At 47.6% G+C, this 27,943-nt stretch overlaps 12 protein-coding genes across 12 annotated transcripts; 6 read left to right on the top strand and 6 right to left on the bottom strand.

Moving 5' to 3' along the window:
• N7457_005227 (amidohydrolase family protein) lies at positions 1 to 1,272 on the bottom strand (the record flags this gene model as incomplete). Its single annotated transcript, XM_057176272.1, has 4 exons — positions 1 to 141; positions 201 to 958; positions 1,011 to 1,028; positions 1,083 to 1,272. 4 exons carry the CDS (start codon positions 1,270 to 1,272, stop codon positions 1 to 3), a joined length of 1,107 nt encoding a protein of 368 aa, XP_057030574.1.
• A 240-nt stretch (positions 1,273 to 1,512) lies between these two features.
• Positions 1,513 to 3,223, top strand: N7457_005226 (cytochrome P450; the record flags this gene model as incomplete). The annotated part of the gene is made up of 3 exons (XM_057176271.1): positions 1,513 to 1,761; positions 1,814 to 3,007; positions 3,065 to 3,223. The coding sequence occupies 3 exons, from the start codon at positions 1,513 to 1,515 to the stop codon at positions 3,221 to 3,223; spliced, it is 1,602 nt and encodes a 533-aa protein (XP_057030573.1).
• Positions 3,224 to 4,224: 1,001 nt separating this feature from the next.
• On the bottom strand, positions 4,225 to 4,568 carry N7457_005225 (serine palmitoyltransferase small subunit family protein; the record flags this gene model as incomplete). The annotated part of the gene is made up of 2 exons (XM_057176270.1): positions 4,225 to 4,443; positions 4,491 to 4,568. The coding sequence occupies 2 exons, from the start codon at positions 4,566 to 4,568 to the stop codon at positions 4,225 to 4,227; spliced, it is 297 nt and encodes a 98-aa protein (XP_057030572.1).
• A 1,055-nt stretch (positions 4,569 to 5,623) lies between these two features.
• N7457_005224 (uncharacterized protein) lies at positions 5,624 to 6,920 on the bottom strand (the record flags this gene model as incomplete). The annotated part of the gene is made up of 6 exons (XM_057176269.1): positions 6,806 to 6,920; positions 6,542 to 6,658; positions 6,386 to 6,490; positions 6,088 to 6,326; positions 5,795 to 6,025; positions 5,624 to 5,734 (listed from the first exon to the last, which is right to left on the bottom strand). The coding sequence occupies exons 4-6, from the start codon at positions 6,202 to 6,204 to the stop codon at positions 5,624 to 5,626; spliced, it is 459 nt and encodes a 152-aa protein (XP_057030571.1). The 5' UTR covers positions 6,205 to 6,326; positions 6,386 to 6,490; positions 6,542 to 6,658; positions 6,806 to 6,920.
• Positions 6,921 to 7,536: 616 nt separating this feature from the next.
• On the bottom strand, positions 7,537 to 9,486 carry N7457_005223 (flavin-containing monooxygenase; the record flags this gene model as incomplete). Its single annotated transcript, XM_057176268.1, has 7 exons — positions 7,537 to 7,686; positions 7,737 to 7,841; positions 7,894 to 8,041; positions 8,089 to 8,426; positions 8,476 to 8,804; positions 8,859 to 9,260; positions 9,309 to 9,486. 7 exons carry the CDS (start codon positions 9,484 to 9,486, stop codon positions 7,537 to 7,539), a joined length of 1,650 nt encoding a protein of 549 aa, XP_057030570.1.
• Positions 9,487 to 9,793: 307 nt separating this feature from the next.
• N7457_005222 (alpha/beta hydrolase) lies at positions 9,794 to 11,053 on the top strand (the record flags this gene model as incomplete). Its single annotated transcript, XM_057176267.1, has 4 exons — positions 9,794 to 10,145; positions 10,197 to 10,307; positions 10,360 to 10,451; positions 10,499 to 11,053. The coding sequence occupies 4 exons, from the start codon at positions 9,794 to 9,796 to the stop codon at positions 11,051 to 11,053; spliced, it is 1,110 nt and encodes a 369-aa protein (XP_057030569.1).
• A 392-nt stretch (positions 11,054 to 11,445) lies between these two features.
• N7457_005221 (fungal specific transcription factor domain-containing protein) lies at positions 11,446 to 12,368 on the bottom strand (the record flags this gene model as incomplete). The annotated part of the gene is made up of 4 exons (XM_057176266.1): positions 11,446 to 11,466; positions 11,487 to 11,665; positions 11,716 to 11,920; positions 11,988 to 12,368. 4 exons carry the CDS (start codon positions 12,366 to 12,368, stop codon positions 11,446 to 11,448), a joined length of 786 nt encoding a protein of 261 aa, XP_057030568.1.
• Positions 12,369 to 17,816: 5,448 nt separating this feature from the next.
• Positions 17,817 to 18,062, top strand: N7457_005220 (uncharacterized protein; the record flags this gene model as incomplete). Its single annotated transcript, XM_057176265.1, has 1 exon — positions 17,817 to 18,062. The coding sequence occupies one exon, from the start codon at positions 17,817 to 17,819 to the stop codon at positions 18,060 to 18,062; it is 246 nt and encodes an 81-aa protein (XP_057030567.1).
• Positions 18,063 to 19,748: 1,686 nt separating this feature from the next.
• N7457_005219 (uncharacterized protein) lies at positions 19,749 to 20,798 on the top strand (the record flags this gene model as incomplete). The annotated part of the gene is made up of 1 exon (XM_057176264.1): positions 19,749 to 20,798. The coding sequence occupies one exon, from the start codon at positions 19,749 to 19,751 to the stop codon at positions 20,796 to 20,798; it is 1,050 nt and encodes a 349-aa protein (XP_057030566.1).
• Positions 20,799 to 23,794: 2,996 nt separating this feature from the next.
• N7457_005218 (uncharacterized protein) lies at positions 23,795 to 24,447 on the top strand (the record flags this gene model as incomplete). The annotated part of the gene is made up of 2 exons (XM_057176263.1): positions 23,795 to 23,826; positions 23,853 to 24,447. The coding sequence occupies 2 exons, from the start codon at positions 23,795 to 23,797 to the stop codon at positions 24,445 to 24,447; spliced, it is 627 nt and encodes a 208-aa protein (XP_057030565.1).
• A 229-nt stretch (positions 24,448 to 24,676) lies between these two features.
• On the bottom strand, positions 24,677 to 25,588 carry N7457_005217 (uncharacterized protein; the record flags this gene model as incomplete). The annotated part of the gene is made up of 3 exons (XM_057176262.1): positions 24,677 to 24,848; positions 24,902 to 24,979; positions 25,029 to 25,588. 3 exons carry the CDS (start codon positions 25,586 to 25,588, stop codon positions 24,677 to 24,679), a joined length of 810 nt encoding a protein of 269 aa, XP_057030564.1.
• Positions 25,589 to 25,720: 132 nt separating this feature from the next.
• On the top strand, positions 25,721 to 26,242 carry N7457_005216 (uncharacterized protein; the record flags this gene model as incomplete). Its single annotated transcript, XM_057176261.1, has 1 exon — positions 25,721 to 26,242. One exon carries the CDS (start codon positions 25,721 to 25,723, stop codon positions 26,240 to 26,242), a length of 522 nt encoding a protein of 173 aa, XP_057030563.1.
• Between the last annotated feature and the right edge of the window lie 1,701 nt (positions 26,243 to 27,943).

The raw sequence follows: 27,943 nt of genomic DNA, 5'->3' as shown, positions 1-27,943 counted from the left end.
TTACTCAGTTCGTAATCTTGGGATCAGATCGAGGGCATTTCTGAAGTTGATCTTTTCCCTCAGATCTGCATCCATCTCATACCCTTCCAAATCTTCTAAAAATGCCGGATATGCTGAGGTTGGAGCATATGGGAAGTCGCTCTTGATCGGGAGGTCAGCGACAGCCCACAAAACGACTAGTCCCATGAAAAGTAACTCACCCCAAACAAAAGATGATCATGCGGGATCATTTTCAAGACCATATCCAGCACAGATGGCGCTGTCGACAGCGCCAAATCAAAGTAAAAGCTACGGAAGTCTTCCATCACCTGGGAATGCGTGGTTCCCATGCGCAAGTTAACTGCAAAATCGGGTGCCTTGCGCATCGGGGTAGCCACGCGCGTTACAAGATAGGGTAAGGCACCACCTGCATGTGAGAGGATAACCTTGCAGTCCGGGAACTTGCGCAGTGTACCCTGGGTGATCATATCCATGGCAGTGCGGGTTGTCTCATGTGGGTAGTCAACGGCAGGCTGCGGGAGCACTTTATTTATAGGTGTCGTGTCAGCCGGGTGTGTAGGATGAATAAAAACAACAGCTTTCCGGCGATTGAGCTCAGCCCAGATTGGTTCTAGAGAAGGATGTCCCAGATATACGTTCCCTGGGCCATAGCGTGTAAACAAGGTGACGCCGTCTGCGTGCAGCGTATCAAGAGCGTAGGTCAGTTCCGCAAGTGCGGCCTCCGTATCTAGAAGGCTCGGGAGTGACGCAAGAAAACCAAAGGCTTGGGGATCTTTGTCTCGCATCTCAGCGCCATATATATTGAGTTTCCGTGCTAAGTCGAAAGATTCTTGTCCTTGGAGGATACAAGCCCCAGGAGCTGTCACAGAGAGAATCGATGTTTGTACGCCGAGCCGTTTCATAAGCAACTTTGACTGTAGAGGCCTCCAGGATGGAGTGGGCCATCCGCTGGGATCCCCTGAGATATCGTCAGTTGGCTTATTGGGGAAGTATAGCTGGAAAGTATTTACCTCCTGCCTTCGCAATTGCTGTGGAAGTAGTGGTTAGATTGTGCACATTGTGGGGCTTTAGAGTTGGCATACCCTTGCTATAGAATGAGGGCACATAATGATGGTGCGTATCAATCTTGTTTATAGGGGGCGGGTCCATCCATTCCAGGACCTTGTCCTGTAGCCAGTCGGTTGCCTCGTCGGTCATGTTGTTGATTGCCTCTTTTTGGAAGTACACGACCAGCAAAAGGGCCAGAACAGCCGAAAGAAGTGGGCGCACCATGATGCCAGTGAGAGCTCTTGGGGATTTCCACATGGGCCCATGCCGGGGTAGACTCCATATTAAGGTACGCGTGTAGAAGAGGAGCAAGTGCGTCACTGGCACGGAATGATCCGAACCTCCGCTTCCTCCGCTTCCCCACAAACCGGAACGCACCCGGGCTTGAGTGTCAACAAGAATATAAACTTGTAATTCAATAACATGCTATTTTTGTCAAAACACGACTGCCTGCATTGACTGCCAATGGCTCCATCCATTCACGCTCGAATCGCGAGTTATGCTGCCAGTCACCCCTTCGTCGCGACGTTGGTGGCCATCGCAGTATGTCTGGGTACTACATTTCTGATCATACGGGAAATCTTCACGCCAACTGGGAAGCGTCGAGCACCGCCGGGAAAAACGTGGCGGCTTCCCCCAGGACCCAGAGGGGTCCCTATATTTGGGAGTCTTAGTGTGATGAGGGCTGCACGGGACGATCCAAACTCCACAGTAGTGAGCGATAATATCTTATTTTTTATGCTACTCAGACTGACTGTCCATATAGCACACAGACCTCGCTCGCTTTGGTGAGATGACCACGCTGCATATGGGATCTAAGACGTGGGTTATGTTAAACAGCAAACGCGTCGTGGCGGAGATTATCGCAAAAAGAGGAACAATCACAAATGGTCGATCGCCCATGCCCGTCGCGAGTGGTATCGTCAGTCGTAATGGCCGTTCCTTGTTACTCCCGCCTTCAGGATGGACAGAAAAACGTCGTGTCATGCACTCTCTGCTCAGCGGCACAGCTTTGAAGCAATATGGCTCGTGGCAGGAGTTGGAAAGTACCCAGCTCCTGGCCGAGTATCTTTACAAGCCGAAGAGGTGGTATTCCCATCACTATCGGTATGCCAATTCAGTGGTGCATCGCATTGCACTAGGCGAGCGTCTGGTCAAGACCGGCAAAGAGCTAGCTGCCTTGCAAGATTCGGTCACATACTTCGTGGGGAGTATTGGGTCCAGTCTGATTGACTGGTTCCCCGAGTTAGATGCACTACCAAAGCCCCTGCAATTTTGGCGCAAACACTGGGAAAAGCAGGGCCAGTGGAACTACGAGGTATTTCGCTCGTGGTGGGTACCGGCGCGCGAGCAGATCGACGCGGGTATTGCGCCGCCGTCATTCGTCCGGGATGTTCTCCTGCACGAAGATACCAAGTTTACCGGCGATGACCAAGAGGCTATGTATGTGGCGATGCAGCTCATCGAGGCAGGTAGCGATACCACTCGTGAAGCTCTGAATATCTTCGTCATGTCCGCATTGTGCCACCCAGATGTGTTCCAAAAGGCACGCGCAGAGGTGGACCGGATCTGTGCAGCCGATCCAAGTAACTTACGGCTACCTGGAATCGCAGATATGGAGCAATTGCCTTACATCTGTGCCATAATCAAAGAGATTCTGCGCTGGAGACCGATTTTTCCGTTCACGCCAGACCATGTGCTGACAACGGATTTGGAATTCGAGGGATATCACTTCCCAGCCGGTGTTGGTTTTGTGATTAATGGAATTCCAGTGGCCAATGAATGCGAAGAACCAGAAGCCTTTAAACCCGAGAGATGGCTAGATGGACATGAGACCGATGCTGCGCATGGGCTTTGGCAGTTTGGAGGTGGTCGACGTATTTGTGTAGGATACCGTCTTGCTCAAAGAGGGCTCTTTATCAACATCGCTCGACTGGCAATGTGTTATGACTACGCAGCGGTAAGTTTATGATAATTACGTTCCGGTTTCGGTGGTCAAAACTGACACTTGCAATAGGATGGTCCATTTGACTCACATCGACTCAACCATCATCGTACGGACGAGCCCTTCCCAGTGAAGGTGACGGTGAGGAGTGAAGAGCACGCCAAACTCATTATCGAAGAGGCAACCCGAGAAGGTGTTTTGGAAGTTGCAAAGAGCCTGAATGACGAGTAGAGAGACCCTTGTTGACGCTGACGGCGGACTGCTCAAAGTTAGTCATGATAAGGACAACTCAATTGCATTGCGGGGGTTTCCCAAGACCCCTTCGGCTATCGTATCAGATTTGGACTTCATTGGCTTTGTCGTTTTAACTGCTAGGAAACCTAAGTCGTAGTGGTTCTCGAGCCCTGTGGTTCGGGTACCTATGTTGTGGGTACATATTGTTCAGGTCAATAAGGTTGCACTCCTGTGACGTCAATTCAAGGTACATACATTGGATAGCCTCTTCGCAACAAACAGGGCCAGTCGAGAAGAAAAAATTCGATGTAGCCACTAACACGGAACTCGGCACATACGTCGGAAAGCAAGGAAATGGCATCAGGCGACGGTTCCGATTTTGCCGATGGGATGAGGTCCACTCTTCGGGCTGAAAACCCAACGATCTTGCTACAGGGCTTATGTATGGAGTACTCCGTAGCGAAAGCCAGGTTAGTACATTCTATTCCATATCCTTGTTGTAGGCATAGACAGATATATCGTGACCTCCGCCGCGGCATATGCCGTTATACTGCTTTATAGGCCTCACCCGAATGATTACTGGCTCACTGCAGAACCTCGCGCTTGAATTGAACAAGGTTTGCGATGCGAAAAGATCGGCGCTAGTAACTTACGTCAGTTGGTCCCTTAGGGAGTATGGACCGACTCTGGATACGTTCTAGGCCGCAACAGAGGGGGGATGGTTTTTTTCAATTGGCTTTGCAACGCTAATGCGACGATATCTAGCTAAATCCAACTTGCTGAAGAGCACCCATAGCATTAAGACATTATATTATGTGTCAACACGAAACATCCGGTTCGTGGAGAGCGAGCGAGTAGGTTATAGGAGTGTGGGAGTGTCGCAGGTGGCTTTCGGGGGTGGGTTATGAAAGACCACACCATGCTCCACAACTCATATAAGCTGAAATCATTATTGCTCATCAAGTATTCGCAACACCGCATCCCATACTTCAATGTTGTTATCCCTCGACGATCAGGAGGGCGCTGACGACTTTTCGGTGCAGGAGGGATGGGAAATATTGGAGGAGAGCCCAGAGGAGGAGAGCGATGCAGACGGAGACAACGCTGTTGACCACGAACTTTTCACGAGGGGTCATTACGTACAATCCGAAAGTGACCTCGTAGCGATAGTACTCCAGTCGGACGCGGTCGACGAGGCGCCAACAAGGGTTGCGACGCTGGTCCTGTCAGTATAGCGATGTCGGTTGCAGGGTCCATGACTTACTAGTGAGCTCATGCACTGCCGCGTCTCAGCGGAGGTGTGAGGAAGGCGTGAATAGCAGGGGTGTCCCTCGGTCGCCATCGTCGGATCGCGACAACCGAAGATATGTCAACAGTGCTTATATTTTCAGCCCTGGGAGGGAAGGGATTCGACGCCTTGAATCCCGTGACTTCAAAATGAGCCCTTGCGTCCTTTTTGCCTTTTTCACCGCAAACGTTAACTTCACAGGCAATTGGGAAGATCATCCTCCAATTTTTGGGCCCGGGACCACTATATTAGGTCGGCCGGCAGTGACCGGAACTTGTAGGGCTTGACCGCTGGTGTTAAAACTTGGAAGTTATTCGCACTTTTCCCCGGATCCGGATCCGGATCTAGCCACCATCTAGGGCTGGCTGGACCTGAGGAATGAGAGTCACGTCATTTCTCCATGTCTTGGACTCCATACGGAGTACTCGCTACGGAGTACTCCGTATGGAGTACAAATAGTACAAATACCTGTTTCTACATCCATTCGTCGAATTGTCTTCCCGGGAAGCCCTGCCGTATAGGTCCGAAGTCTCCATCTGGATGGCGATCTGCTACGCTGGATTAGGCATCAGCGAAGCATCAAAGAAACTAAACGGTCCGAGCGTTGCCCGCCAGTGTCCACTCTCGTTACTACGAGACAGATTCCTACAGCCGTTGGAGAGATCGGCTCAATGGGTTGTTGCCCTGATGCCTCAGGCTGCCCACCCTCAGACTCAATGTACACCTGACCGCGCATGTATGTTGTAGATACATGTGGCTTTAATACAACTATCTTTATCTTAGGATTTACTATTATCCCTTGGAAATAGTTTGGAAGTACTCATATGAGCTTTCAGAAGTCCAATATATGTCAACCATCCCAGGTATCAAGATTATCCGTCTGGGTCGACTTAACATCATTATAGGATTAGTCTCACAGCTACATATTTCGGTAAAAGGCACCTACATTGCAGCTTTAATCAGTCTCAACGCACCATCTCAATTTTTTGGACTAAACCTAATATAGGAGTAAACTACTGGTATCGGTGGCTCAACTCCTCTATGGGCAGTTCCACGGTTTTCCCAGATTCAAGGCAGAAGAAAGACAGAATCAAACCACTAGACAATATCTACATCAATTTCCCTGTTGTTGGATTGATCTTTTGCCGCCCTTTGAAATCCACTTTCAGGGACTCTGACCCACCACGTATCAGTTCTTGCAACCAGTGGGGCGCTTGTCGCTATGAGAAATCAGCAAAGGCCACTTCCAAGGTTGTGATCTCGAGATGAACAATACTTACAAGGCCAGTAAGATACCCGCATATTCCTGGTAAAAATATATCCCGGCCGTAGCCGCTATACAGTGTATCAACGATCGCATCGCCCACTGTATCCACATGCATCAGAGGAGACAAGAAGCCCGATTGATTGGTCTCCCCCTTGAAAAGTGGCGTTTTGGTAAAGCTTAGAACGGCTATCGATGTGCGGATTTTGGGTGCCCCGTAGCGATACTTGATCTCCAGACCAAGGGCCTATATGGTTCGCTTGAGCAAGGATTCTTTGTATAGGTAAAGGGTTCAGGGATTATGCTCACCTCGTGAAGGGCTACCAGACCGGCCTTAGAGGCACCGTAATCTGCGAGGCCTGCCGGGGGGACAAAAGCACTCATGGATGAGATGTTGAAGATGTGGCCATGGTTATGCTGGATCATATTGGGCAAAAATTCTTTCGTTAAAAGAAACGGTGCCAATAAATTTGTTCGGATCGTGATGCTGTTATCATGGTATGTCCCTTCGGACACAGTGCGGCCACGAGATAGACCAGCATTGTTAACTGCGGCAGTTAATCACGCTACCCAGGGTATTCGGAGCTTCTTTTGTATTTTTACGTACTGAGGACTGTTGGATGACCGACTTCCTTTCGAATACGATTGCATACATCACGAATCTCGGATTCGTCACTCAAATCGCACCGGTAGTGTGTTATAAGCTTGCTACCTGTGGTATCATCAGCATATCGAAGCCGAGATCAAAGACCACAGCACTCACCGGAAGTAAAATTCGCTGGAACTACATCCAGAATAACCACGCGTACGCCATCCGCTACGAGCCGCCGAACAACGCTTTCTCCAATACCACTGCTACCCCCCGTCACAACGACGATCTCTTTAGACCATTCCCAATTAGAGTCAGTGGTCCAGTTGTTTCTGGCTTTGTGACTGAGAAAGTCATTGATCCACAGAGCAAGACTTAATATAGTCCCATATAGAACCGGTGTTTGAAAAGCAGGCCATTCTGAAGCATTCAGCTTACAGAACGCAAACACACACAGAGCAAATATTGGGTGGAGGATTGTCTTCTTCGCCAAAATGACAATCGGGTCGATGTAGAGCCCCTCCCTTGGAAGGATGCCGCGGTGAGATCCCATCGCGTTATGTGTGTGACCAATGATGCTGTATACTTTCTTCAATACCCCAAGAAGGGCAAATCAACTCATTACTTATAGACATCAATGTGCTTGACAATTGTAAAGATGACCGTGACGGGTTGCTTCCGCCGCTCGGGGTCATCCCGAAGAACGCACTGTTCGTACGGTACAAGCGCTACTCATCCGTTTAAGACAGCCAGGACCGAGGCAGCACGCGTACTTATGGTAGTTTCCGGTTATTAGCTCACGTAATTACGTATTTTGCAAGCTTGCATAGAGTCATGTAGTAGTCTTGAAGCTATGGCTTGAGGGATTGTATGGGCTGTCTATTATCGCGTATTATCTTGGGCATGAACGTAGGTAAGGGGGGAATTTAGTGATATGTCTTGACTACTTATGTCCATATCAATGGAAGAAGAAGCCATCTCTAGAAACCTGAGGTGTCAGCCTGAAGTTTTAGGCTACATCGCCACATTCAAAGGGAGTATATAAGTGAGAGAAGATAAATTCACATTGTCAACTGAAATCCAAATCGCCCAAACTATAAAACATTCTTTGAAAACAACACGGAAGTAGCCTGCAACGCATGCAAGTCTACTTTAGAAAGAAAGAAACTCTACAGCTTTATCATGCTTCTCACTTCCGTACTAGCCCAGGTCCAAAGAGGAATTATATCCTCTGGGCGGATGAACGCTGCTCCTAGCGCAACCAGAACAGCCATTGTCCAGATGAGTCCACCTCTTTTTTTAGCAGGTTTTTGGATTTTCTGAAAAGGAGTTAGTACATGCCGACCATTGAAAGTTAAGCATAACATACCTTTTGTGTCCAGTGGGACCACACAGGGAACAAGCTCCGATACCAATAATGTGCCTGGGTCCATGGATACGCCATTGCGTTCCATTGCTTCTCGGTGACATACCACTTGTTCTTGTCAGCGGAAATAAACACTCCGATGCGCATGAGATCCACCTACCGAAGCGCATCCCGCATTCCACACCCTCTTCCGCAAAGCACTCTGCATCCACTCTATGTATCCTTCCTCCGCTTCTTGCTTGAGATCAATAGACGCTGCATTTCCATCTAGCACAGGCTTGAGCACACGAAGGGCGTAGTTCACCGAGCTGAAAAGGTTAGCGCAACACGAATTACTTGAAGGTAAGACACGTACTTCTCCGAGGCCATCAAAGCCGAGGTGTGTCCCGTAGCTGCATTCGGGCCCAGTAACATGAAGAAGTTCGGGAATCCACTGAGAACAGAGCAGTTATATGCCCCCGGCCCATCATATCTTTCCCAATGCTCTTCAACTGTACCATTGCGACCGCGGATCTCTGTGTATGGGAGGAACTTGTTTGTTTGGAATCCAGTGGCGAGGACGATAACATCGGCGGGGACAAATCCATCGCTGGTTTTAATCCCGGTGGGTGTGATTTCGAGAATCTTGGCATCAGTCAATAGCAGCTTCTCATTGTGCAATGACTTTAGGTAGCCGGGATCGAAGATTCGGCGCTGGTGATGTGAGTTATGATTTGTTGTATGCAGGCCGCTGGAGACTCACCTTGCAGCCGACATCAAAATCGGGGATTAGAAGGTCGTGATACTTCTCTGGGGCTGTCTCCCTCATGTATTTTTCCACGCCTTGTCGACGCTTTGCACGGAGTCTGGCTGCCGCCTTGGTCATGGGGAACAGACGGAAATCACTCTCCGCAAGCAAGAAAATATGCAAACGATGCAGTCTCATGGCTAAGGGAACCCAGCGGAAAATCCACTTTAGGGCAGCTGGATATTCAAAGTTGAGTGCTGGAAATATCCAATGCTTGGTGCGGACTATTTGGGTTAGGGATTTAGTTTGGTCCACAATGGATGGAACAATCTGAGCAGCAGTGCCTGCGTTTTGGCTGTCAGCGTAATTAAATCGTTACAAGCAGTGGATCAACTTACATCCATTTCCAATGACAACGACGTTCTTGCCTTCCAGTTTCACATCATGATTCCATCGCGCTGAGTGGAAAAGACTGCCTTCGAAAGAAGAAGCACCAGGAATATCGCATGGACGAGGCTCCACCAATTGCCCAGTTGCAGAGAACAGAATCTGGCATTCATGATGAGAAACCTTTCCTGTGTCCAGATTGCGCATGATCATCAGCCACCGCGAGGCGTCGTCGCGCCAGATACATTGCTGTACCTCGGTACGGAAGGTCATTTTCTCAAGAAGCCCGTATGTTTTGATAACTTCATCCTGGTAAGCCTTGATTTCCTTGTAGGAAGGCATAACTCTGGTCCATCCAGGGTTCTGGGCAAATGATAAACTGTAGAGCGCGCTTGGAACGTCGCATCCGCATCCTGTGAGCTGTTAGTATTATCCGCGAAGAATTGGAAACCTGAAATTACCAGGATAGGAACTGATATACCATGTTCCACCGCAATCGCCATGTCGCTCGAAGAATTTGATGTCGTCCAGCTGGTACCATCGCTTGAGTGTAGCGCCAAGAGCAATTGCGCTGAGCCCGGTGCCAATACAGCCGAACTGGCTGTAGGTTGGGACTATCGTCTGCTGTTCGTCTGCCATGGCTTTCTGTTTGACGATACCCAGTGATTGATTTCAAAGAGCAAACACCGTGGCTATATACGCTCAATTTGTTGCCTTGCGATACCGAGGCTTCACGACACGCCCCTGTCGGCTATGGACCGCATCGTCGGAACGCTCCGGTGCCTCCAGACTAGTGGCGCACCCCCTCATTTTCCCCAGTCCCATGACCTACGAGGCGTAAGCTCATATCCCAGATGCTGTTTCACTTGAACTGCTCTGATTTGAGAGATTGTTCCGAAGTGGTCAAGGTACACGTCTGTTGACCCTCTCAGCAACTACAGCAACTATGGCACCCAACAAGCTCTCCGCTCCAGCTAAGGTGGGACTGCTTCTCAAATTTTTATTCTGCTTGTTGCCAACAGGACTTTTCAATATCGCCAAAGCAGCCGTGCGAGCATGGTATCATAAGCTTCCCTTCGGTCCAGCGCTCACGAATGCTTTTGCACGTCCGCTGATGGCCAACGTACCACCATATCAAATCCAAGCAATCTTCCCAGGAACAAGGGATACATATCTAGCATGGTCTAAGGTTGATCCACACACATCTGAGCCCATCATCGAGACTGTAGCAGACGGAGAAACGCGAATCTTGTGGCTGCGACAGAAGAAAGGGAAAAATGTTCTTCTTTTCTTCCATGGTAAACCTCTCCTCAATTCTCATATTGAACACACCAAATAACAATATTTAGGTGGCGGATACGTTATGCCTCTCTCACCGGGTCATCTGGATTGGATGGCACATATCCTAGATGAAACTACAAAGGCAGGCATTGAATTAGATATCTGCGTACTTGAATACGGTTCCGAAGTCCTCTTTTCTTTGGTCATTGACAAGCAGCTAACTTTGCCTAGATTTGATTCCTGACAGTCCCTACCCTCGTCAAATGAACCAAGCCATTGTATCCTTGAAGCATTTGCTTGCATCTGGATATGCTCCCGGAAATGTAAGTTCTCAGCTATCCAATCCAAGCCCTGTCTAAATAAGAATTAGATCATTTTCGGCGGCGACTCCGCAGGTGGCCATCTTGCATTATCTCTGTTGTCACATCTTCATCATCCCCGTCCTGGCGGGGCAGACTTGAGCACTCTGATCAAGCCCACGGAGAAGATTAAAGGCTGCTTTTTGGTATCCCCTCTCGCGTCCTTCGATGTCGAAGCGGGTTCTTACCAGAAGACACTCAGCGTGGATGTTCTTGGAAAGGAAGTTGTTGCCAAATGGGGAGATCTGCTCGTTCGAGGTTCATCCTGGTACGAGGAGCGTTCAAAAGGCTATGGTTGGGGAATGGCGCTGGATGTTCCCGAGGAATGGTGGAATGATTTGGACTCTGTGAGCAACATTCTTATCACTGCTGGTGATGAGGAGGTTTTCTGGGACCATAATGTTCAGTTACTGGATGTGCTGAGACGGAAGGGCAAGGCACAAGTAACCGGTTGCATGGCAGCAAAGGAAGCCCATGATGTGCCCCTTATGGATTTCATGGCAAAGCGCCCGCCCGGCAAAACGACAAAGTTCATCACGGAATGGATTATTGCGCAGATAGCCTAACTATATAGCTCGTTTCCTTCCGTCCGATTTCGCCGCAGCTCCTGGAGTATGTGAGGCAGTGATGTTTGGGGTTCAGTAGTCAATATGAAACCCATTGCTACCCATCGCTTGGATTTGATCTATGCTTGTGATGATTTGTTATGTTCATTAGGTTCATATTCTGGCCAGAGAATTGTATAAAGATAGAAAACCACAGAAACCGCCACACGCGTCGAACCCTATCATGTAGCCTGTGGAAGCCAGTCTTGGATTTCGTGAAATTCGAAAGATCCCAGGAATCCTAATTCTCCCACCGAAATTCCCCCCTCCATACTGAATGTTTGTCCCGAGTCGAACGGAGCCGACGTCTCTGTCTCTGCCTGTCCGAGAAAAGGTTCCGGGACACGTGGTTGCTATTTAGTGGAGGGTTTGCACTATCCAGTTCAGGACAAACCTGGGTCCGAATGGTCTGGAGGAACCCTAGTGTATTCCGGGCTGACTTGCTAAACGAGACCATATCTTGTAAGATGGCTTCGGCCTTTTGCCATGTAAGATCAATATCGGTATCTTTGAGATCCCTTAGTACCCGACACTTGTAAGACATAATGAGAACCATCGCAGCAGTAGAAGTATCTGCATGGAAGTTAGAAACTGCGGGAGTAAGTGTAACACTTGGTACTCACAAAAGCCATTGTACCACCATGTATCCGCTGTCGATGTCTTGTGTGTTTTGTGGACAAGCGAGATAAGGTTGATTGCCGCTTGAATGCATCCGGAAGCGCATTTTAAGAGCATGAACGAATGCAGCGAATCAGGGTTGGTATAAAGGAGCTCATCGGGCTGTTGACCAAAACAGAGCTGTGTGAATATTGGTCGATATAGGAGGATCTGAAGATGCAAAAATCTGCTCAATTGTCAACAAGGATCAACCCTCCATTGTAAGAGAATGTTTTACGTGCCGTAGATGGAGAACGTTGCGCTGTCTTTGAATAGTCGAGTGATTTGAAAACTCCGATCTCAAAGCATAGGAAGTCGACCAGTTCAAGTGAGGCGGTACTCCAACTTGGTATCTTAGCAACTGGTCCTCAATTTGGATAACTAAGTCAAGCCCGGGGCCGGGCTGCTTCAGCTCTTGTGTGGGCTCCTTAGTTCTACCCCGCCAGGCTTTATATACGTCGGATAGAATCCTATCTAGAATAGAATAAAGCTCGATCGTAGATATATAGAAAGAGACCAGCGAGGGTCCTTCTGTATCCTGCCGAGTTTCTAAATCAAGCATCCCGGGCAATGGGATAGTCTCAAGATGGGTAGTCATACTAGGGCGTCCGTATGTCATGCTGACAGTCCTGTGTTGAATAGTTAGTTACTTCAATCGGTAAGAGACCAAACAAAGGGCTTTAATACATATCCATCATAACACAGCCATGCCAAGTTCGCCGGTGGATTTCTTGTTCCAGTGGAGCTTTGAACTTCTCTAATTGGACGTCGTGTAATCCTAGACCCAAGCCTAAACGACATGCTGTCCCGATTGAGTTCCAACACCTATGAGGGTAAGGAGTGCTCTGGAGGAACAAAGCAACAATTAACAATGTTTGGACAACGCCGATAGATTGTATGTCGAGCATGTCTATTCCGATATGCTGTTTGGCCCGCCGGAAAAACCGGGTTACCAGTGTCTCGCGATCTTGGATTGGGGAATCAGACAAGTGACACCCGAGGGCAAACATGGTATTAAGTGCGCAGTTGAACACAATCGATGTGGGTCCCGAATTCATACGATCCCCTAGCCCGACGTTCAGTTCCGTGGCTTGATGCAGTGGACGAATTGTGGGCGCCCAGATATTCTCATACGCTTCTTGGAATGTCGGCCTATCAAAGAAAGGATATATGCAATATATCCTTTCCCAAAAGCATTCAAGGAGGTGGTCAGCGAAATCGCGTGGGGGCAGTATAAAACCATCACATCTTGTGAATGACGGTGTTACCGAACCGTGCAGCTGTGGGCCTCTGGCTGGCCTCTGCGGAGCGTTGCTCTGTGATGAGAAGGCGGGGTAGATCTGATGGAGGGAGGAGGTAGACTCCGGGACTCGGATATGGATGAAAATATGTAGTAGGTAGTGAAGAAGAAGACAAAGCGAAATTATCAAGACACAAAGAGCATGGGATCATGAATGCGAGAGGGATGTCGGCTTTATTAGCCTCGGTTTTGTTGGCGGTGGAACCCTAGGCTATACTAAGATCTACAGCGCCAGCGGCAACTGGCTCAGTAGTGCTACTAATAAATAATTGTAAGCAAATGTCATTTGATCTAGATAACCGCTGTCTCAGCACACATCTCTTCGGAATATCCATTCGGTTTTCAAATCTTCCCTTGTACGCCGAATACGCTTGCTGGTAACTGGCTACTAAGGTTCCTGTCAGAGTCTACTGAGAGAGACGTCGAGATGCATCATGAAGATGGTTGATTGAGGTAGAAGACTAGCTAAGCTATGGAAAGAGGGAGAGATCTGACAGTTCCTAACCTCAGGTCCTTTTCATAGTAATCCAGGGCTACCTTGGGTACTGCTAGGCTCTGTTTCTGATTTATATAAGAGGTCCCATGTAAGTCTACAGGTATAACCAGCTGTCGAGACGGTCCGCCTCCATTGCAGACACACTAAATCGACTGCTGCCACGGGAGCACCACTTCAAACTCGAGAGAATGTATATCCCCACAGACCTAGTAAAAACCCCGGGTAGAAGTCTTTTATCATTGGACATGACTCCCAGGAGGTTTGTTTGTGGTGGTTTCATTTGACCGATATCAGACCCTATAGTTAATGTACATGAAACGAGAGCAAACCATAGCAGTCGTGGGGTAGTACTTCTTTTTTTTTATTGTTAGTTTCTATTTTCTTTCAAATTTCACTTCCCTTATTTAGAAGTGATAGGGCTACTAAGAGAGTGAGAGAAGGGAAAAGGAAGAAGCAATGATTCTCTGAAGCTAGCAAAAACTAGGGACTATATAGTCCATCAAGACTAAGAAGGTAGCAAACTAGCAACTGAAAGAGTCCATCTGTCAAAGGAGCTTAGTCTGTCAAACCAAACTGCCTGAAAGGGCCGACACCAAGATGTGATGCATCAACAGGAAGTCCCATAGCAGCAACATTTTGAAATTGAATCCCATCATGGATGGCCTAGCTATCGTCCACACTCAATCCCCAAATAGAGGCAAGAAAAATTCGGCGCCGATAAGGATCGACCTCATGATCCATAGTATCCAGCTGATTATCAAATGAGAAGCAATCAACAAGGTATTCTTCCCTTTCCTTACTCAGTTCAAAGCCACGCGATCTTATACAACATCCGCATTCTAGAGTGCAGTGTCCCACACCAAGCACCCCGGCTGAAGTATTTGCACGTTGAGCATCAAGACAACATCCACAATCACGACCACAACACCCGCCTCTAGACTTGCAGTCTTCAACAAGAATTGGATGCATGTACCACAAAGAATTGGATCTCCATAACTCAAATGCTCGTTGTAAGGGCCCAGAAGTACCAATTATCCAACCACGGGCAGACCACCAGAATCGTGTCTGCATCCAATTGTCTTGGTAGAGTGTGCTCATCTCATCCTCAAAGCTTGGAGAGCCAGTGCCCCAGAAACTCGGACTATTCTTCACATTGTGTCGTAAACTAATCTCCGTTTGACAATTCCTTCGCAGCGCCTCTTCGTGGTGGAGTAGGTGGGCAAAGTTGTCATAATCATGGACCTTTGGCTCTTTTTGGTAGAGATTGTATCGAAACACTTGGAGATTCCTGATACATCCTTCTCGCTCTAGACGAGCCTCTTCTGGTGTTTTGTCCCCCGGTAAAGATAGCATCTTGGGATCCGATAGCTCGTCGCCCTTTTCAGAGCTGGAAAGGGTATGCGTATAATCAGAAGAGCCCATGGCAGCGCAAGGACGTCCGACGGTTCGAATTAGAAATTTTCAAGAGCCTTGAATTCTCGCCGACAAGCGTAAATACTCTGTAAGATTCCAAAGAATAGGCGAAATGGCGAGTCGTCTTTAACGGGGACCCATAGCCAGCTTAACGTACGCCTCATTATGACGCCACGCAATTATTGAGAACTCTACTGAACAGTACGGCGATATAGGTTTCAAACCTTCCCTAGTACCTAGTCGAGTATCTTAATGCTAAGCTTGCTTTACAGCATGAGTACCTTGAAACGAATTCGCTAGTCTGTATCCGCTCTGGAAGTGGAGTATAAAATTGCTTTTGGAATCAATATAACACAATATGCAAAACCCCGCTGAGGCATCAAATATGTACGTTTTGTTTTTCTTATTCTTCTCCAAAAGGAGATCAAGACTTATCAAAAATCCCCGCTGCAATGAGACCTCATCCTCTCTGGTATTACCACCTAGGAATCTTTAGCAGCCCTCTTCTCATTCTCCCTCGCCGAGCTTTTTGACCGTTGAATCATGTTTGTGTTGGTAGTTGTGGGTCTGAATTCTATTCTGCTATCCAAAATTATCGCTTGTCGGGTCGTTGGCCGTTTGAGCCCTAGAGACCGCCGTAAATACCCTACTTGCAGATCGGTAGTGCTTAGAGAACAATTAGTCTCAACAATTTAAGCGTAACACAAAAGTATCAAGCCTCGTTTTATGCAGCTATTAACAAACTTCTTATTGATTTCACATAGTTGACCCCTGTTTATAGATCCACGTTATCTTCGCATGTAGAGAAAATAAAAGTTGATTATCATTCAATAGATAATAAATATCAAAAAGCGACTTACTGCAGCGATTGGACCTGATAGTGAGTGAATCTGTTTTAATGTTCTGAAGCCCTTATCCATTGACATAGTCGTCGGGTCAAACACGTCGGCTAAGCGCTAAGAAAGTAGGGACTGTGCCCCTCTCGTACGTTGTTACTGCGATGGCTAGAGTCCTCTTTTGAAGCCTACATACTCCATGTAGCCGCATATCGGCTTTGAGTTAAACGGTCCTAAGCCCCTTTTGGACCAATAATGTTTCGTGAGACTGGAGGAATGAGGCTTTAAAACTTCTTAGTAGAAAGATACCTATCACTAGACCTCCGCACTAGCCCGCAAAGCCTAAAGCCCAACCCGCCCCAACCCGCAAATGGGCTGGGCTTTTATGGGGGCGCAATGGGCTTCAAGCAATACAAACATGCTAATGCTTGGCAGATACATAAGTAATGCAGATCTTTCTAGTGTTTCTAGTACATGTTCAGATTACCCCCTAAATTGACTGCCCAAATTGACTGAATTGACTGAATTGACAATAATCATACGATCGATACACTACCTCTCGAAGCCCCTTGCACCTCGGAATTTTATAGAATGAAGATTTAGCGGGCTAAATCTACAATATTTGTGGCAGATGCGTGGGTTTTCTGTCTAGCCCCAACTACCCGCCTAACGTCACGTTTTGGGAACAGATTGACCTTATTTAATACAGTTCAACGCGACCTTCCTGGCTTGCTAGTACCCCAATTGCGGCATACTAGGCGAAACGCCAACAGTGTGGGCATCACGCCGACGGCACTCATCTTCAACCAAAGCCAGAGATGGATACGTGTCACGTGAAGGCTTCTGGCGGTCTATGCAGCTCTAAGGCAGAGAAAGGTGGAAGCAGCAGATGAACCATATGGTGCAGTTCCTATCCTTGCTCCCAGAATAGCAACACTGGTAACGCGCGCTTTGCATGTTGTGAGCCTTTGCATGTTCTGAGCCTTGCTTGAATGAGTTGAGTAAGTAGCCAATGAATAGAACGAGTTCATTCAAACTATCTAGGCTAACTGAAGAAACACAAAAGGAGATCAGCAATCAGAACAGAGCGTGTATAGACAAGGGGGGAGGCAACAAACGAGGCGGCATGTAAAAGCTTACGGTTGTCAGGTGTAAGGCCTGTCAACTCGGTAAGGACACGTATACGACAAGGCAGCGGTATAGAGACGGGGAGGATCAATAGTATTGTCTGATGAACAAGACTGATTCTTGTCAGAACCAGGTTGGGTCTGGGATCGAGTGAGGTGTAATACCCCGCGAGGCTTAGTAGTATCTACATGTCCCAAGACTGCTCGACGCCGATTCTATACCGATTCAGCCTCATCTTTCGTCTTCCAGTAACTCCTTTGTTATGGGCAAACCCCATTACACGGCAGTTTGAAGCAAGCTTTCACTTCTTCACCACAAATACAAATATAAGCAGAGTAGCTCTATCTCTATAGAAATATTATGTTTGCTCTGTCTCGAACGTATGTTCTGAGCATGTTACATTGTCATATATTAAATGCCCATTCGCTTGTATGTATTGTTAGAAATGTTGATTGGGATATAAGCTTTAAGTCAACATTCATCACTTTTCATCACACGGACAGCGGCTACGACTTCTAGTAATTAATTGGGCAACTAGGGAGATACATAGATATAAAGCCCTTTAGAGAGTCACTTGTAAACTAGTTTTAAAGAATTATTTATTACTTCCAAGCATCCTTTGAACATTATCCGGTTCACTTGGCGCCAACTCTAGCTATATTCTCCACAATCGCTCGCACAATGCCATCTAATAAAGATCGTCTATATGTTGCTCTCTATGCACGCGGAGGCAATCCTACTATGGCAGGCAAGAAAGACACGTGAGTTTCTTATGCAAAACCTTCTTCGGCGAATAATGATTATAAGACCGATGTCTTCTCTGAGATAGATATCACTAGGCCTTGATCGTGGGGCTAAAAGTTGAAGCAGAGGATGGTATAGGGGTCCATTACTATGGTTGGGAAGGTAGCAGATGGAAATCGCTTAGTCAAAATTCTGCGAAATACGCCTATCAGGCAAGGCCAACCAGGTTGGAATTGTGTTTCCTGGGTAAAGGAGGCTCTGGAAATGTTGAAGGATGATTCCAAGGCTTTGGGCACAAGCGTCGTTGCATGGGAAAAGGTGCGTAACGGGGCCTATCTATCCGGCGTACGCATCGATCACAGCACTTCCAACCGCAGTTTCGGGGTTGAGCCCTAACGATTTGGCGGCCTCTTCACATAGCCCCCCAGCGAATTCACCTACCTTCAAGTGACGGTCCGTCTAGAAATACCCAGTCAGTTTTTCTTTTTCCTGTGGGCTGCCACTGAGCGTTGTGACTTGAAACTGGATTCACATACCTCTCCATTCACGCCTCCAATACGATCTAACCCGCGATTGCCAAGTTCTCCAAGTCCGATCTCCTGCAAGAAGTCCTCTTGCAAACCTTTCACACTCCCATCAACACCCTTGGGCAGATTGGAAAGAAGCGACCGAGTCACAATAGGACCCTGGAGCTATGTCAACCGAGAAAAGAAGGTTGAAACACCAGCAACGCGAAAACCAAATGAGAAAAGGTCGACAAAGGATGGCTTGAAGAAAATGTTTTCCGCATTGCACCGTCGTGATGACAAAGGAGCGAAGGACACCGTATCTGAAGGATCCTCTTATCTTGAACAAGAGGATCACGACGATGGGCCCAATAAGCCATAATTCCCATCTCTAAGCTTTGAGAAATTTGATGCAAGCCTCCCTTCGTCGACGGAGGTAACGGTGGTTTTTATACGAAGTCTATCGGTTCGAATTGCTTATTTGCTAGTTATTAAGAATCGTATGCTATTATAGAATTATGACGTTGGGCTCTTATATTAAGGAATCATTTATCGTCTACTATAGGTACTTTTGATGTTAGCGCTCGGTCTGCGATATTAGCGTTCACTGCCCTCACCCTTCTTCTGTTTATTCTTTCCCCTGCTCGGGTGCGACGAAGGCGGCGAATTCGGGATCGCTGCGTGTTGCCATTGCTGCGACGTTGTCAGCAGGCTTACAACTTTGCACTCGCTCATCTGCATCCATTGCTGACTTACTATTCGCCGTTGATATACGGTAGAGTCCAGGGAGTACCGTGGTATAGGCAGAATTGTGAAACTTGCGATCATTGGGTGAATGAGAAAGGATTTTGGGCGAAAAGGCTTGGGAAGCGAGTCCAAAAGGCAGCGGCACCGCGTCCGATTCTTCCAAACCTTGAGCGTATGGAGCTTCATTCGCTCTGTTGGACTGGTGAGTGATCTAGAGATGGCTGATATCTTCAGGTCAATTCCCCAGCTCAGTAGGAATTCCAAGGTTTGACCATATGACTTCAGAAATCAGGAATGATGGCCCTGCCTAATTTCCGAGTATAAATTTGCGCTGTTCGGGACTTTACGAGTGCCAATAGTAGATGATAATGATGGTCATCCTTTGATCTAAAATGACCTATCTTGATTTACAGTAGGAACACTAAACTAAGTCAACGGATATTACACATCAGCGGCGATTAGCGTCAGTCATTAATGCATATCAGCGAGTGTAAGTTGTAGTCCTGCTGAAAATGTGATCTCTCGTAGCTATGACAGGTTGATCCCCGCGATCCCTCGGTGCGTTTTCTCTTCTTCCCCCACACTCAAGATCTTTGTTTTTCAACTATCATCACCAGCTGAAATTAACAGTTCCAGTCTACCCTGAAGGACGAAGCAGTAATCAGAATCCAGGGATTTCAGAGCTCGAAGTCGCGCTTTCCCAACATATGAAAACCTCACGATGGAAGGAGAGGATGTTCCTGTCGTGGAAGCCCAGGGAAACCCCCAAAGCCCACCCGGTTTGTTTTCCTTTCTCGGTCACCTTTCCCACTCTAACAACGCGTCAGTCATGCCTTGTGCTTCGATCTCACCAGAACTAAGGTCGACCAACGCTACTCCCACAATCCTTCAGGTGCCCTCCACGGGCACCTCAAACCCACCCCGCTCAGTCAACCCGGACAAGACAGTCAACGTGCCAGGACAGTCGACTTCGTCAACCCTGCCAGAGCCTCACTCCACCGGCACCTCTTTCACATCTTCTCAGATGCCCGTGAAGGGCACCTCAAACCGACACCCCCGAGTCAACCCAGCGCTCACGGTAACGCTCGTAAACCCGTCGCTGAACCAGTTGTCACAATCGATTGATAGGGTGAAAGACCAACATTGCGGACACCGAGACTCTCATGCGCCGAGAAAGTCATACCTCTTAGCCAAACAATTGGACGACAAAACCTTCTCTCGGTTGTGTGAAGACGCTGATCTCTTTTCCGGAGTAACCGCAACGCTCTGGGCTACGCAGCGGTGTGTATTATACCGCATCATGCCAAACCCTCAGCACGAGGGGATCTGCGCCACCTTCGGGATGATTCTCGTACGCCTCATGCTCGAAATGAATCTCAGCGTCTGTAATGAAGACTTTTGCGGGTTTGGGTCGAGTCGAATTCATGGAAACTCGACGTCGAAGGAACCCGATTATTGCTTTTGCCCGATCTCTCGCTTGGTCCCTGGAGATACACCGGCTCCGTCCCTCGTCCTGGAGGTCGGTGTGTCGGAATCGTATGCCCAGCTTGTCCAAGATGCACATTGGTGGAACGCAAACCCTCCCACCAGACCCGGTCTCGTTATGCTTATTTACGTCAAGAAGAGCCCCGTCTATAGAGTGGATATAGAAGTCTGGAAGGAGACGCGACGCCAAAGCGGCCACAACACAATAAACCCCCCTCCCTCCCAGCTGGAGCTTTCTCAACATCTCTATGTTGAGGGCAATATTGTTCATGGTGGACCTTTGCGTCTAGACTTCGGCCTGCTAATGAGGCGCCCGCCGAACCCCCCCATTGAACACGATATTGTGTTCACCGACCATCAGGTCTTGGTCCTCGCCAGGCAGACCGAATTATGACCAACCTTCTGATTTATCTTTGCTGTGTGTTGTGACTCTAGCTTATGTGTCTTTTGTGCCCTTCATAAAACCACGCACGGGAACGCTGTTGGAGCACCTGTTCTTTTGATGGTATTGTTCTGTCATCCTGATACACACTACTCATGCATTAGGGTTAGACCTGTATCTATATTACTGGAATGTGACCCGCACAAATCCACAAGAATACGACAAACATACACATGCTACAAGAAACGCACAAGGACCGAAGGCGCTAAATTGGAAGACTTAAGACTAAACCTAAGAGGGTATTGCGTAGTGCCCGTCCGATATGGTGTTAGAGGCAGTGACGGTGGAATAGCCACGATATAGCGTGGTCCGAAATCGAAAAATCGTGGTGTTTTCACCTAGGCATCGTGGTCAACTTAGCGTGTCACTAGCGTCGACACAAGACTAATTCAGGAACAACAGCGCGAACATCGGAAAATGTGATTGGGCGTGGCATCTCGATATACTGCCTGTAGAGTCGTGGCAGCGCTTGTATGATAGATAGAAATATAGTACAAAAGGCCAAGTGTACCTGGTCTAGTTTTTAACCTTGAATCATTCTCTGCATTGAGGCCACCTACTCAGTATGGACTGGAATTCGTTCGTTCGAGAGTCTGATCTGCAAGTCAACGCAGATCTTGAGCTTCCCACAAAAGAAAAGTTAAGAGAAGCAAAACATAACTTTCAAAAGTTGCTACACATCCTTTTCTCTTACACATAGCTCTCTAGCTAACACTATGGCAGATTTACAAGCAATCTCAATCCTCCAGATCCCACTTATTGGCTCCTACCAGAAAATCTTATATTAAGAGTTATTAAAGGCTACTATTATAAAAACCATAACTTAGAGTATTAGTTAGGCTTCCTTACTCTAGTTCGTTTCTGGAGAATATAGGTTCGCGAAGAAACAGAACGCTCACTGTGAAGGGCTACAGTCGAATCGATTTTTAATTGGACGGTGTCTGCATGCTGTTTACATAGATCTTAAGGATCTGTCAACAAAGGGGCGGATCGTCATGGTGCGGTCGTGTTTCGAGGCGGTGAGGCTATATTGCCTTGGCGGCAGATCTTCTATGGGCCATCGAAACTCATGCGTTTCGACGCCTGTACGGGCATAGCCCGGGCCTCAATGTGGCCTTGGCCCGTTACACTCACTACCTTTAGAATTATCGCGGAAGGTGACTTATGTAGGTTCTGAGTTTAACTTCCCTATTTATTAGACAACTAAAGATTTAATTGACTTTTATAACTAACTACTAACACCTTTACTAAAGAATAAGGCCTTAATAAGGAGGCGAAAGAACAACCCTTTATTAATATTAACGACCTTCTATTCACTACCTAGCATTTATTTATTATATGCGATCTATCTTTTCCTACCTTTCTGTAAGAATAAGAGGTCTAGTGTTTACAGGATAGAGCCTGTCAACTAGGTAAGATGAAGATGTCTTGGACGACAAGATGTGGGATTGAATACAGAGACTGATTCTTGGAGAACTGAAGAGGTTCTCCTACGAACAAGTATTTAACATGAGGGTCAGGGGTTGCGGACCCAAACTAACGTGTTCCCACAGAGGCTTCGTCATTGATACGCCATCGGTTCGACAGCGCCTCACTGATACCTGATGATCAACCCTGGAGGCCTGGGAGCGAGCCTTAACGCCTGGGGGACTCCGTGACACTTTCGGACTCTTCTTTAGTTAAATAGTATACACAAAATGATATACTCTTTAACAGCCCAACCTAGTACTTTAATTAAGTCAAATGCATATAAAAATATCGGGGACGCCCTAAAATAGAAAGACGTGGCACTTTATATAGTAAAATATCCTAAAGATCTAGGTCGCCTTAAGCTTCTATTAAGAGTGAGGTATAGGCTAGTAAAAGTATAGCGGAATAAAGGAGTACTATAAGTAAATTAATATATCAGATAGATATAGATACATCTTCTGATTCGACTTAGCCCTACCTACATACATACCGAGCGGAATAACAGCCTTAGTCTTTATGTTATTTAGGACATACTTACCTTTATATTCTACAATAATGTTAAGTTATACAGTATGCAGGTGTATGGCCTGTCAACCAGGTAAGTTACAATGATTCCGATCGTGAGAGAGTCTAAAAACAGTGTATTGCCTTCTTCTTGCAAGACTAATTCTTGCCCAACTATCTTTGGGCCTTGGGGGCCTTTTGAGACGGCTGATTTTAGATCAGCCGTAGGCCTCTTAAGACGTGTATCGCCATTTTTGACCTTGAAAACACGGATACACAATTATGCGGAGGGCGGTTGCTATTTTCTTTTGGCTCCATTCTTACCGTATGAGAGAATGTTAGAAATTTTCCAGGGATTGGAAGGCTTTATCGGTAAAATACGTACATAGGATGTGAAAGTCGTGGCTTTGCCCCACCCACTAAAAAGCGTGACAATTTTATAGAATACAAAAGTTTTAGTGTAGAGCTTCAATTTTACCCTCATCTATGTGTCTGAAATGGATGTTTGTGTCGTGCTATCGATGGCCTCCTAGTTACCAAGCCCACCGTTATCAATAGTAGATAGGGTGGAGCTGGTCTGACGGGTTGCATGGGAGAATGGTTGCGGAGATGGTGGTGAAATTGGAAAGAGGTGGATGATGAACCACGTTGAGCGACTCAGACAGTCCCCTCTACGACCAGATCGATTCACCACCTAGCTCAAGTCCCGATCCTTGCACCACTGCATCACTCGATCTTGAACACTGTGACTGTATGAAATTATGCGCGTCGCTAGCATTTGAAATTCATACTGACAGCCTCTCAAGCAAACAAGTTCTAGACGATGCCCTCTGTGAAACGCCCCCGTGACATTATCGTCTCACCTCTCCCCGATCTCCTCGTCAGTGATAACCGGACGACGTCAAGCGCGCTTCATAAAATACGATTCGTTGGCCCACTTCTGCCATGGACAGGATTCACTACTTCTGTCAAAAATGTCTACGATACACAGCAGTGAAGTAACCGGGTGATTCAGATCAGCATCCAAGCCAGAAATCTCACCAATGAGAAAGTTTTCGTCGGAGATGAGGCCGGGGTTTATGCTCGATTCCAGCAAGCTGCTGGACAGGTCCTTGGTGCAGTATTCGAGGCTCAATCAATCAATATAGCACTAGGGGACTTCAAGTCCACTGGACTTGCATACAGCAAGACCCCCGACGTGGTCATGCTCTCTTTACCCGATCTGCAAAACGCCAATGCGCAGCAACTAAGAGTTGTCGGCGAAGTCAAGGTACCGTGGTTGATGGAGCATCGACTTGACTTGTGTGCTACAAATTCAACTTTGTTGCGAGAGGTCCTTGCGCAACCTATTTCATACATGTTAGACCTTGGTTGTGTGTATGGCTTCATCACCAATTACCGCCAGACCATATTCTTACGACAAAGTCAGGTCGGATCAACTTGGAGAATTGAGCATTCCCCCGTGATCAAATCATCCGTCAGATATGCGCCTCTAGACCCCGAAAATCAGTCTACCGGACCTGTGTTGTCCTTCAATCAATGTCTTCTGTATCTTGCTACCATTGCTGAAGCCCAGGGGCCGATTTCCAATCCCACTCCTCGCAGTCAATGGATCAGACGGCGTTAATCATAGTGTGCTGCCCAAATACTTTCGTGTATAGCAAATACAGTCATGCAAGCAAGAACCTGAGACAATGAAGACAGATTTCAATAAATTGCAAGTAACATCTGACATAGTACGCCTTTATTGCACCTGCAGCAATCCCTTGGTTCATATTTTTCTACTAAGCCAGCCAGGAAGGAACAAGATGGCGGATCATACTTCGCACTGTATCCCGCTGTGGTTGTTTCCATATTCACCACGTCCAGCCGTTGACATCTTCGATCCAATCCGCCGTTTCGGGTGGTGTTCCTTCCCAGTCGAATCGGCTATCGGAGGGTTGGATGAGTCCGTATTGGAAGTAGTTAATATCACCCCACTGTTGAGGTTCGTCAAACGGAGATGCGAGTTTGAAACCGCAGATGTGCCTAGAGATAGTTAGATTATAATATTCCACATGGATAATCTCGCATAGACACACATTTGACCACTAGACTTGTCATAAATGATCTTCGATGGACCAGCCATGCATGGCATGTAACCGCATAGTAAAAACCTTCTGCTCTCTGTTAGCCCAATGTTTTGCTGTGGTCACTAGATAATCATACGTATAGACTTGGCGAAACTGATCGCGGATGGCCTGGCGATCGGCAAAGGGGAGCCTCCAGAATTCGGTCAAATTAAGAGACTCGCCGGCGACTTTTTCCCATAGAATGTATGTGATATATCCCCCGGGAACACCCTCGTCGTGGTCTTGCTGGCGCTGTTGATAGCCTAGTAGTCGAGGAACAACGTCACAGTCTAGCTTTATGAATGTCCGGAAAGCGATCAGTTCTGGATGGTCAGGAGGGGTGTCGACGGCCTGGCTAGCCCGTACGGCGGCCTTCTTCGTTTCAGTTCCAGCTATAGGAACTTGTTGGTAAATGCGTAAAAATGCGCGCCTGTTGTCGTCTACCTCACTGGCAGGTCGGCATAGGAACTTCCCGGTGGTGTCTGAGGGTCCGAGCTCCGCGGTGATGTCTTCCTTTGTCAGGCGATTCGACTCTTCCCCGAGCTTCTCAAGTATTATCCATTTCTGGGCGGGGAAGTTGAACGGTGGTTCCGCAACGGCATCAAACGTGACCTGTGTTCCTTCAAGATCGGTGAGATATTCCATTGATGAATCCATGGCAGGTAGCTTGGAGATGGGGACAAAGGGTAAAAGAAATGTGAGGGTAGAAGAGTAACTTGATAGTGATCGCATGTTGACCAAGAAAGTTTAATTTCTCCGGTTCTGCGGCAAACCTTTTTTCTTTCAGCTATGTGTACTGTTTGTTTGACGGTTTCTGGTGTCTCGTTCGAGCCCTCCACCCTCTACTGTAATCTCCTCGACTACGGATATTTCCAACCAACCTCCTACGGAAGCCAGTTTTATGCCTTCTCGACTATCCCTCCCGCCACCAAGCAGCCCAGTATAACAACTAGCCGCTGCAGCATGACCTGTCCCGAGGCCAATGGTCAAATCTATGTCAGCCTATACGGTATCTCTAATATCTTTCTATCGAGTCAGCATCGAGTCAGCCGCTTACAAGATAACCAGACTTTCTACATGTGCTATAGAATGCGCCACTACACGCCTTATCTCAACATCGAGTCGGTTTCAACCCTTGAAAACTGCATAGATCTCTGCTATGCCTCCGCTTCATGCAGTAGTGTCGTCTTTGACCAGACCGAGATTACATGTTACCTTAGCAGCAATGACAACCCGCCAACTTACAAAGCTAGCCGCTTTGCCAGCACGCACTCTCGATTGATTGGTATAGAGGACGAGATAGACGGATGAGGAAACATGGCTTACTCCTGTAGCAATAGCGTCGCGTGGACTGGAGATGATGGGCGGCCCGTTTGTCTCCGTGTTCGTCCGTCCTGCGCGTTCCGTCTTCTGTCCTGGGCCCTGGAGGTGAAGGGTAAGGTCCGATCTGCGTTCAGGCTGTCATTCCCTTCAGCACTTGAACTATCTCATCATCACTCGGCTGGATCTGTTGGACAGGTCAAGTGGCCTAAGGGCAGCGATGTATCTACCCTGCGCCATTTATGGACAATCGCCTTTATATAGCGGGGCTCTAAACCTGCCTTGGGGATGTAAAGGTCGAGTAAGGGCCTTATCAACCTTGGCTGATGGCATTTGTGTCGTTTCAAACTGAGGAAGACCGGGGTGGGACTGCCCTCCTTCACAAGCTCTAGAGCAACCGACGGATTTCGGTCACAGAGCGCATTTGGTGACACGGGTCGGGACTGCGTAGATCCCCGGGATTTGGACGGCCGCATTCCCGAGATCATACCACAATGATGCTGCTATTCCTAGAGAACTGCAAGTCTGCGCATCATCGCCCAATGTCATCATCACTAGATTGATTGAGCTCTGCTCGCCAGTCGTTCCCATCAGTCCTTCCTTGAATCCCGAAATGATGCGAACGCTATCAGACCAGGCTGACAAGTGTCCCGCGCGGCCTTCGCATCCGCAAGGCAGATTTGGAGCCCCGCTTCGCAAAGGCGATTATCTAAAAGGGGCGTCGGGCGTGTACGTAGATGCACGGAAGGTCAACGATTGGCTAGCCGATGGGCGTGTGAGGCGACGGATCCACAGGTCGGCACAGCAGACCAAGAGCGAAATTGCCTCATGTCGATTGTAATGGTGGGAGCTGAGAGAATGGGGCCAGATGAGCGAAAGCAGCGCAGTTTGCAGTTGAGGGGTCGAGCAAGGGACACCAGAAGTTACGGAGTTCGGCGATCCGGATCAATAGCAGAAATGCCTCATCAGCAGAGCACGGGACGAAGACGGGCGAGCTGAGAAGCGGGCGGGCGAAAAATAAATAGAAGTCAGCTGGGGCGATGGAGGGGTCTTTATAGAACCAGGCGCGGGCACGCACAGGGACTGTCAGCGCTAAACCAGAAGGGTCTGAACTGAATCAGACTAATTCTTCAATGTAACAATCCGATATGGTGTAGTGGCTAACATCGCCGTCTCTCACACGGCAGCCGGGGGTTCGATTCCCCCTATCGGAGTTGAATTTTTTTTATTTTTTTGCATACACGTACGGAGTATATATGCAATGATCCGCCGAGTCGATTTGCTTTCTTTGGTATATGGAAAGAACGTCGTTGTGCCCAAGATTTGCCAGGCATGTATATATATGCCTTTTTAGCTTATATCAATGAAAGGTTTCTCGACACTTAGATTCTTCATCCCCGAATTCCTAGAGTACCTGTAGTTTATAACAGGGAAAGAAGAATGTATGCGAATGTGTGTAGATAGCGCTTAGGAGCTCGTTCCAAGCGAAATCGAATTGACTGCCTATGTTGTACGTCATGTATTTTCGAGCCGGTAGAAATTCTCGGCGTCTGAACTATAATTATGATGACATGGACCTTAATAAGTAACGTACCTAACTTTGGAATAACCACCTGGAAAGCAGGCTCGCAGACTGGATCTTTCGTATAATCGGCCGCGTTTAAGGCCTTGTGGTGTCTTTGAGAGGTCCAT

The sequence above is a fragment of the Penicillium paradoxum genome (assembly GCF_028828445.1).
Source record: "Penicillium paradoxum strain IBT 22861 chromosome Unknown utg000005l_segment0_segment0, whole genome shotgun sequence".
Classification (NCBI taxonomy): Eukaryota; Fungi; Ascomycota; class Eurotiomycetes; order Eurotiales; family Aspergillaceae; genus Penicillium; species Penicillium paradoxum.
Note: the sequence above shows the minus strand (reverse complement) of the source record. Positions and strands in the feature narration are given on the sequence as shown.